General features: G+C 34.1%; 1 protein-coding gene across 3 annotated transcripts in view; it reads right to left on the bottom strand.

The window, feature by feature from the left end:
- Positions 1–1,116: 1,116 nt before the first annotated feature.
- The window catches only part of PPP4R3B (protein phosphatase 4 regulatory subunit 3B), a 48,800-nt gene continuing 39,390 nt past the window's right edge, over positions 1,117–10,526 (bottom strand). Inside the window, exons 13-16 of one of the 3 annotated variants that reach the window (XM_081101469.1) lie at positions 9,465–9,604; positions 8,959–9,143; positions 6,929–7,131; positions 1,117–2,808 (exon numbers count right to left, since the gene is read on the bottom strand). In XM_081101469.1, coding sequence (XP_080957595.1) covers positions 2,713–2,808; positions 6,929–7,131; positions 8,959–9,143; positions 9,465–9,604 — 624 coding nt within the window. In that variant the 3' untranslated portion in view covers positions 1,117–2,712. Of the gene's footprint in view, positions 2,809–2,840; positions 4,199–6,928; positions 7,132–8,958; positions 9,144–9,464; positions 9,605–10,526 lie in introns of those variants that run through there. The other 2 variants (XM_081101470.1, XM_081101471.1) reach the window with 2 other exon arrangements.

Below are 10,526 nucleotides of genomic sequence, written 5' to 3'. Positions count from 1 at the left end.
AACCACCATAAGTTGGGGACTATGTAGAAGAGAGATTTTTCTTTCAGAAACTTCTGTGTTGTGTCATCCCACAAACGACCCCTTTTGCTACTTATGGGCCACTTCTGAGGTTTGACTTATAATTCCATTTTATTTCTTTAAATCTACAAACTTTTAAAAAGGGATACCAAAATTAGTTTAGTTACAAACCTTCAACCTGCAGAGAAAACCAGTATTAAGTTATATTCCTTACATTTTTATTAGTGGACAAGAGGAAAAACTAGTGATTAAAACGCAGAAATCTGTTTCATGTTATTTTTTTATTAAAAATAGTTTTTTATTTGATACATATTTACAGATGTAATTTTAAGAGAACCTCAGGCTGTGCATACAAAAGTGGGCTCTGGCTTGCTTCACTGAGTGACAGTAATGGTAGACAAACCCTGCTCTGCCTGAGGGTAGTCATTTAAGAGCAGCTAACATGTATCTAAACAGTTATTCTTTTAAGGGCTGTTTTTAAGTCTTGTTCTCATATCATTGTGGATGAGCATATGAACTAAGTAAGGAAAGTGTTAACCTGTAATTAAAAATTCACATTTGTGCTATAAGAAAAGGTTTTTATGACGATGATGATTTAAATGTTTAGGACTCATGACAGTTCTTCAGAAAGGAAAATTAAACTCTTCATAAGCTATAAAGATAATACTTCCTATTGGAACTTAAAACTACTTAATCAGGAAAAGTCAAGTGTAAACTTGTTTGAAAGAAAATGCACTCATATGGTAATGTAACTGATCCTGGTTCAATTGATCTTAAGTCACTTGCCTTATGAGGTGGAAGGTCTTTTTCATTATGTGTACCTATAATCAATTATAACCTGTAATAGCCCCATGTTGTGATGCTTTGGTGCTGGGACTTTGTGTGCCTGAGGCACACCTTATATAAATAGAGCTGGTGATATTTAAAATGCAGCTGACCCTTGTTTGTTTAGAATTCTTTCATTCAGACTGGTGTGTGACCTACTGGTTTATAATAAATATGGATAATTTATTGCCTTTCAAAAGTTAATTGTAAAATGGACATATCTCAAATGGAGTTAACTTATATTTACAACAAATCAAACAAAAACAACAATCATAGAATTACAGGGTCACATTTTAATTCCTGAATTGTACAGTTCAGCATTAATATCACCACATGTATACAAATGGTGTAAAACAAGTACAGTGGTATTTTTAATACAAAATAAACATCTGTTTTATGGAAAAACTATACTTCATATCTACACAGACAGCCCATCTTTTCCAAACAATAGCCAAAATTAAAATTAACTACAAAATCTCCAAAACAGGGAAAACTGCTTTAGTTTAAACTATTCCAAGAAAAATGGACCCATAACACATTACAGAGGTGACCTGAAGATAGTAGCTGGAATTACTATTTTTAATTTTTCCCCCAATGCATTAAGTTGTAGTTAGGGGGATGTTTTTCCTCAGCATTATCTCAGATCATAAATGAGCAAACTAACATTAAAATATTTACAGTTAACTTGCTTGTTCTAAAAATAAAAACCTCTTAACTGTTTGCCTCAACTTATTTTAAAATCATTTACGTACATGGAATGTGCTTTTACTCTTTTAAAAAAAAGCAGCTTTCATATTACACCCTTGTTTGTTTATGGAAAAGCTTCATGTGCTGCATACTGACTCTGACAATGAAGTAACTTCTTGGATGAACATGGTCTCTAGATATTAAGTTCTGCTTAATTCAGCACTGCTCTTTGTATGTCTAGATATTAAGTTCTGCTTAATTCAGCACTGCTCTTTGTATGTCAGTCTTTATAAATTACACTTTAAAAATTGCCTGCAGCTCTGGAGAGACCATTTACTGAAAAAGCAGAAAGTAACTTCAAAGTGTCTTCCACAAAAGACTGTACTGGTAGGCAGTAGAAAACATTCTGTTCAATCTACTTCCATTTCCGGAGAAAATCATTCTGGAATACTATTGTACTGATTCTTGGCATCTGTTATCTCCGAAAGTGCTGATTTTCAAGTTACATTAACAAAACTGTCCATTTTGAATCCAGCTTGTTTTCATCAAAATACATACGAAAATTCCTGGTGTAGAAAACTCAACATGTGCTGTAATACAGGGTGTACTTCCCTCCACCTACATGGAAAGGCTGAATTTCTGTTAAATCTTCAAAGAAATGGTCTCAACAGCTTCATTTTTTTAAATGATAGTTGAATCTGTTTTCCATAAAAATTTCTTTTAAAAAGAGGCAACTGATTAAAAGAACATGGCCAGCACCATTATATAAGTTGGGTTTTCAACTGAAGTTTTATAATTGTTTCTACATTGATACCTCCATGGAGCAACCCTGTATTAATATTATTTTATCAACCTTGTCCCACCCCTAAAACCATCCCCAAACCTGAGAGCTTCCTTGCTGAGAAGCTATCTCCCAGGTTCTGGCTATTAACCTTTTTTTTATTTTTAGGTCAGCCTATAAGGCAAACCCCTTAATTACTAGCAAGCGATCAAATTTCTGGGAAGCCTGTTTTTGTTTTTTTTACAGAAGTAAACTCTCCTTGCTGATATACCGAATGTCTGTTGCTACTCCTTGTATATTTGTAAGTTCAAGTGAGAAAGCTTTCTGATTCAGATTTTCAGCTCATTGAACAGTTGCAGCATTTTAGTGAGACCACATGTAGGAGGTCCCCAGTAAGTATTTTATGAGCCAAGGCGAGGTCTTTTCCTGGGAGATGTTTCTTCTTCTTCATCTTCCTCTTCATCATCTGGATAATCCACTAAACCAACCAAACTTCCCTATTGGAGAATAAAAATTTTTTTTTAAAACATGTAACTTAAATAGATATACTGAATTTGATAAAGGAACTGCCTGAAATGGTGAACACTTAGTTATAAAAGGTGGCACTCTCAATTATCCTCAACCTTTCTATTTCTTTCGGATTTTTAATGCTATCTCACAATTCAATTCAGCAAAGTTTCACTGTGGAAAAGTATTTCTAAACAGGGCTGGACAAAGAATCATGACATTTGGAGCTGGAAGGACTTTGGAGAGGAACTAGTTCATTTCTCTAATTTTAAACTAGAGAGAATAGCCAGTCAGTGACAAGAAGTCTCTTCTGAGTCTCTGTTCCTCATTATATATTTTATCACTAAGTATAGTGATTTCAAATGGCAGACAATAGTAAACACATGAAATGGGTCCTAAACACTAATGAATAAAAATGTTAGGGCTACCTTTTTCTAACCAAAAGAAAAGTAAGACTGAGGTAATTCAGGTGTTTGACCTTTTATGAGTAATGAACCCCTTTGAAAATCCTATTAAAGGCCTGGACACTTTACCCAGAAAATTGTATGTTGTCTGTTTTGCTTTTATTTTAAACGGGTCACATGAAACTTATACACTTGTCCTACAGGTTAAAGGGGCAACTGTAAGCACTGTACTTATTTCAAACACTAAGTACCTAAAGAATCTAGGTATCTGGAATTAACACTTTACCAGAATATAACTAAAACACTGTAATATTAATCAGCAAAGGCCTGGGAGCAGCTGGAAATGGTTAGCTGAAAGCCTGTGAACTAAAAACATGTGAGAATCATTCTGCTTCATTTTCAGCTTAACACACGTCTTAAGTTTGATAAGCAAGAAGTAGTATTGCTAAATTGTTAAGAATATATTGATTGTAGTCTGACTTCCTGACTTCAAATTCCAATGCCACCACTTTTTAGGTACATGACCTTGGGGGCAAGTGATTTTTATGCTTCAGATTCCTTATTTATAAAATTAGTATAATAGTAACACTTGGACCTTATTGAACTATTTTGAAAACAAAACATGTAATGTCCTTGGCACAGTGCTTGTTATATAGTCAGTTCAATAACTGATATTAAATGCTATTACTGTCATCATTATTATTTGTTTATTTGGTTTCTAAGTCAAACAAGTTGGACGGGAGGAAGTAGAAAACAAAATTTCAGCATAAAAAAAGACAATAGTCAATTATTCACAAAAATGATAGCAACTTATCAAGGCAACTTTTAATTATGCTTAGGATTATGTATCATAATGTACAAACTTTTCAGTTCCAAATGGGTAACATTTAAAATGTTCCCCCCCAACCCTGGCTGAGTAGCTCAGTTGGTTAGTGGGTCATCCTCGATATGCCAAGATTGCTTGCGGGTTCGATCCCTGGTCAGGGCACATACAAGAAGCATAAATAAATGCATAAATAGTGGAACAACAAATCGATATTTCTCTCTCTTCCTCTCTCTAAAACTCAATAAAAATTTTAAAAAATAAAATTTATTTGCTTAAGATTAATATTCTATCTTAAAACACAGCTACAAAATTTAGTTTTCAATTGTATCTCTTATCTACACACACACGCCATAAACAAATTCATATACATTTTTTAAAAATCTCATTTTACTATAAAAAGAATAAAAATACAAAATGTGAAATATTGGAAGTAAAAAGCCTATAATCCAAAATGCATACTCTGGCCCTGCCCGGCTTGGCTCAGTGGATAGAACATCAGCCTGCGGATTGAAGAGTCCCAGGTTCAGTTCTGGCCAAGGGCACATGCCTGGGTTGCAGACTTGATCCCCAGTGGGGGGCATGCAGGAGGCCACCAATCAATGATTCTCTCTCATCATTGATGTTTCTATCTCTCTCTCTCCTCCCTTCCTCTCTGAAATCAATAACAAAATATATTTTTTTTAAAAAAAGGGGGGAGGTCCACATGCTAACCTGACCCACTCCGGGGAGGCCTGTGTGGAGGCCTGGCTTGGCCTTGCAAACTCAGACACCTAAAGTGACCACCCAAGATGTTCTGAAGTTAAAAATAAAAATAAAAAAAAACTTAAAAAAAAAAGCATACTCTGAAGAATTGAATGGATTCCAGATTTTTACAGCTATAAATGTGCTGTTTTTAAACAAATATCTGACAGCATTGATTAAGAATCCTCTTTGTATATGGAATATCACATGGATATGTTAAATTGTTAAGGATTTTTGCATCTGTATTCATAAATAAAATTCATCTACTTTTTTCTTTTTAGTGCTAACTTTTAAAAAGTATTACATTTGTATAATTAGAGGAGAGGTCAAGCTAACTTGCTGGAAGACTGATTTTACTGAGATTTCAGGAAACAATGGAAGTAAATGCATTTATCAAAGAAATTAAAAAAGGAAACAACAACAACAAAATATCACCACACACAAATACAAAAGAAATTTGAAAAGGAATATTTTAACAAAGATGATACAAGAAAGGAGAAAACAGAAAAAGCTATCAAGGCATTTTTGGGAAAGAGAAATCAGAGGGAAGAGTTAGTAACTCATTTTTAACAGAGGAAAATGTCAAGAAAGATCTGATTTGACTTAACCCAAGAAAGAAATAGGAAGTAAAGGCACCAAAACACTTGGGAAAGCAGGGAAGACAGTTAAGTCATGTCAGTAAAACAGACAGCTGAGTCCTCAATTCTACAATCCATTCACCTGCATCCCCGCTTCTCCAGGAGACTTCTGCTCTCCCATCACCACCAACTACAAAGAGAACGAACCAGAAAGGCTCTGCACTTCAGGCACAGGAAAGGGCAAGGGTAAAGCACCAGGTTGAAAATGGAAGAACTGAAATTTTGTAAACTGAGCAGAGACACCCCACCCTCACTCTAAGCTCTCTTTCCTCTCTAGGCTCTCAGAACACCGACAGGTAAGTTTCTACTTGCTAGGTACAGTAGACTGTCAAGCCAGGAAAAAAAAAACCAAACCAAACTACACATAACACTCCCTGAAAAAAGCAGAGCACTTGCTGTAGTTCCTTATATGAAGCCCGTATCAATAGGTTCTTCTCATTGGCCCAGAGAGATTAAATAATTTATTTAAGATCAAACAACTAGTAAAAGGCAGAGCCAAGATTTGAACCCAAACAATATAACTCCACAGTAAATATCTTTAATACAGTGTCACAATATTATACTAAATTGTCCTATCAAAAAGTGAAAATTAATTTTAAAATTTCTAGTAAAAAAAAACCATAAAATGTGTTTTAAAAGCAGTAGAATCCCATTGAAAATGCTACTTCTGTAAATAAAATTTAAGAGCACACCTCACTCTAACACTGAATAAGGATTCTACAGTTTGTACTTTGAACACAAAGTACAAAAACCTGAGACTTGTACTTTGTGTTCAAAACAAAAAGCATTACTTCAGTTAGGTTTTCTACTATGGCATTTCCCACAACTTGTCCTTTTACCCTTTCACTAACAGTTGCCCTATGTTTATGCCTTTTTATTTTAAGCTACTCCATTTTGGAAAAAGGATGGTTACATATAATAAAAACGTAAATGAAAGAAAAAAGTTTCATATAAAATTTAAACTTGTTCATAAAAAAAGTAACCAATGGGAAATACATTTGCTATGCTAATGGCAAAAGGTAATATCCTTAACTAAAGATTCATTCATTTCAAGAAAACATAGGGCAGTGCAGGCGAGCAGGCGGAGGGCGGGGGGGGGGGGGGGGGGTTGGGGGGGAGGGAAGAAAACATAAGCTAACTTTTAAAAGGCAAGACTATGAACAGATATCTGAAATATTACTGGAGGGAGGGGATGCTTACAAACATTATGATGCAGATAAGTAAAATGAAATTCTACAGTCATCAACAATGTTTAATAACGTAAGTTATTACAGTAAAGACATAAAAGCAGGATAGAAAACTGTATAGAAAGACCTCAATTATATGTCAGATAAAGAAACCCACATACTAAAGAAAAATCAATCACATGTTAGCAGTCATTATCTGATGACTTTTGCAACTTTTTCTTTGGGATTATTTTTATTATCCAAATTTTCTTCAGTAAACATAATTTTTACAGATGAAAACAAGAAAAGTTTATGAGCAGAGAAGGTTCACATACCTTGGTGGCTGTTACTGATGAAGCCAAGGTTGCCGTTTTGGAAGAGGATCCATTGGAACTTGCTGGTGGTGTCTGTGCCATTACAGATTTACTGTTTGTACTGTTGGCTCCATTTGCAGCACTGGCCGAGTGGGAGAAAGTAAATTTGAAGCCACCAGAAGATGTCCTTTTTGGAAGGTTTTCCTTGTCTTCACTTTCTTTTGCTAAAACAAAAGTAAAATTTTGAACCTATATCAGTAAATATTGCTAAGTCAAAGCATTCGAAAAGAACAGTAATTTAAAAACTTAGAAAACACTGTCTTTGCTTTATAAGAGTTAGAAGAGTAGAAGAGTATGATATGTATAGTGATGTCTTTATTAGTTGGAATCTTAGAAATCTCAGGATTAGAAAGGACCTTAAGAATCATATAACAAATCAGCCATCCTATGGTAGAATTCTACACAGCTGGATCTAAGACACTTCCAAGGACTCATTAATTGCCTGACTCTTTGTCTCCCTGCAGCTTCCACTCTCTCTCTACTTCTATTGTAAATACCTAATAATCTTTCCCACAAGTTAGTATTTCAAATGCCTAAAGAAAATGATATGATCATGTCTATTAGCCTTTTATTGCCTGACTATACCAGGTTCCTGTGTGGGTTTCTTTTATGAGATAGGTGTCTACCATCCTTTAGCACCTAGTTGCTACTATTTTTTTAATATATGACTACAGGCCTGGTGTATGAATTCATGCACAGGTGGGGTCTGGCCGGCCCACCCCAATTGGGCCAATCGGGCCAGGCCGGATGGGGGTAGAGGCCATAGGCAGTTGGCTGGCCAGCCCCGCCCCTGATAAGGGTATGTGTGGGGGCAATTGGGGGTGGGGCTAGCCGGGGGAGGGGCTGCGGGTGGCTGGCTGACTGGCCCCACCCACTGGTTGAACTCCTGGTTGAGGGGACAATTTGCATATTAGCCTTTTATTACATAAGATTAACTGGACATAGTACTTCAAGTTTTGCCTCATTGCCTCTTTCAGCACAGTGCCTATAATGAGTAAAAGTAGAAGAATCTGGCTACTAAAAGGTGCCTATTCCTTAGGACATTTTAATAGGCTATTTGCCCCTGAAGCCTAAAATAAATGGAACTTATGGTATTAATGATTGGAAAATGAATGAGGCTGAGAACAAATTTCAGGGAAAAATGTAATAACTCAATGAAACCTAACAAATAAGAAATACCTTTAGAAATCTCACATTCAAAATCACAAATTTATATAAAGTCTAGAAAATGCTTTTTTCCTTTTCAAGATATAAATTTTTATTAAACATTTAGATGATATATGCAGGACAGTACTCCAATAATGGTAATTTCTCAGGACATAGTATTATAGTGATTAATTCTCTGGAAAGATGGGAAATTTTACTTTTATTTCTCTTGATATTGTATCTTTATTAAACTTTTGTGTGGGGGGAGGTAGAAGAGGGTATAGAGGTGATAAATGGTGATGAAAGGAGACTTGACTTGGGGTGGTGAACACATAATACAACATACAGGTGATGTATTATAGAATTGTACACCTGAAACCTATATAATTTTATTAACCAATGTCACCCCAATAAAAAAATAAATAAAAAGTAACGTTTATAATGATTTTAAAATTTCAAAGAGCAAAGTGACTTCAAGCTTAGTTTCCTTGGCAGCAAAAGGTGGAGAGCTCTGGAAAGTTTCTATGGATCTGTATGGTGTTTGTTATTATTGGAGATTCAGAATAGAAAAGAAGCCAAGACTATTCACAGAAGGAAAAGCATAAGGAGGCAATGCAATTTCTAAATAGCAAATGAAGACTATCGTAAAATGACAAGCTTCAAAGAAATCATGAAAAGAAATCCCAAACAAATTTAGAAAAAGTACATAATTTGAAAATTATGATTCAGCATAAACTTTATGTCTTTTATGCTGTATAAACATGGACAGACCTTTACAAGCAAATGAATAATTTTTGTATTAGTTATAAGAGGGTGCACTATTTAAAAATTCAAAATTTTAATACCTTTCTTAGTCTCCATAAATTTTTCATAACTATCTGGAAAATCATCTTCTGGCTTAGATTTTTCCACTGGTGCCACAACTGTTTTTCCTTCCTCCTCTTCATCTTCATTAAACCACATTTCTTCATCCTCTTCCAAGGCTTTTGCATCTCTGCGAAATCTGTTACTACGCAATATAGACGGTACACTGTAAGAAACATACCATACATATTGAGTAATGACTTAAAATTCATATGATTAAAATTGATAATAATTATGTATGACCTAGAGGATCTGAAATAATTTTAGTTGGATAATATTTATTAATTAAAATATATCTTGAGTTACAATATGGAGCAGTAATTTTTCATATAAAAAATTTGGGATAGGGAGAATATCCTACTCTCCTACATATAATCCTGTCCTATCTAATGATGGTAAGAAAATTCCTGGGTAAATTTCAAATCCAACTATATGTGATTTTGGACATAAATTTATATGCTATAAATGCAATATACTTAAACAATACCTGTTCAGTTTCTGATTTTGTCTGTCTTTTTCTTGCTCATATTTAGTCTTCAATCCTTTGAATGTCTGAACATATTCAATCGATTCAAGTGCTTTATAAAAGTTTTCAACTATATGTGCAGTAAGAGACTTGATATCTTCCTGTATAAGCACAAAATTTAGATTTCAAATATAATACAATGCTTGTTAGGAGAAAGACTTAAAAATTTTAAAAATAATTCCAAAACTGATCAAAAAAGGTGTTTCAAAATCACCTTCCAAAAATAAATGTTCTAGTTTCTTTATACATGAGCCAGACTCCACAGAAAACTTGGAAAAAAGAAGCAATTCACTGGAGCCCTTTTGGGGGATTATAAAGAATATTTCAAAAGTAAATGTATTTAATTTATGCCTTCTGTTCATTTTTCACACTTATGTAGCACTTTATAATTTAAAAAGCACTTTCATGTAATAAGCTTTATTGGACCGATTTTATAGAAAAGGAAGCTGAGGTACTAAGAGAAGTTGAATGGCCTGGTCAAGAGCACAAAACTAATTAGAAAGCAGATTTTGAAATTATATTTTCAATAAACGTTAGGTATTACTTAAGGACTTCTCATTTAACATGACATCCTATCAAAATGGGATAAGCCTTGCCTAAAATATACACATAGATTCCTCAGACTACATTACCTATACAGATCCGATAAAGTATTAACTCGTATAATAACTTATTCCCCGTCTTCCTTCCAATGGTATAATATTTGTGAAATAAACTGGTAGTAACAACTTATAAATTCCAAATGAACCATTTTAAATGATCATTGCAATGAATGGGTACAAAGCAGGCTCATTATTAAAAATAATTAAAGTTGTGATTTAGGACTTTAATACTATAGTAAGAAATACACAGGCCACTTCTTTAAATGATCCACCATAATCTGACTGTATAAAGGATTTTAAGTCTTTAAATGAGTTTTCCTGGACATCTCAAAAAAAAAAAAAAAAAAAAAAAGCCAAGAAGAAAAATTAGAAATCTATGTAAAATGGTCTGTGTTGTACACTCAACAAAAAGATAAATTTT

This window comes from Myotis nattereri (assembly GCF_964212035.1).
Source record: "Myotis nattereri genome assembly, chromosome: 10".
NCBI classification, from domain to species: Eukaryota; Metazoa; Chordata; class Mammalia; order Chiroptera; family Vespertilionidae; genus Myotis; species Myotis nattereri.
The sequence above is the reverse complement of the archived record's forward strand: the minus strand, read 5'-3'. Positions and strand labels throughout refer to the sequence as shown.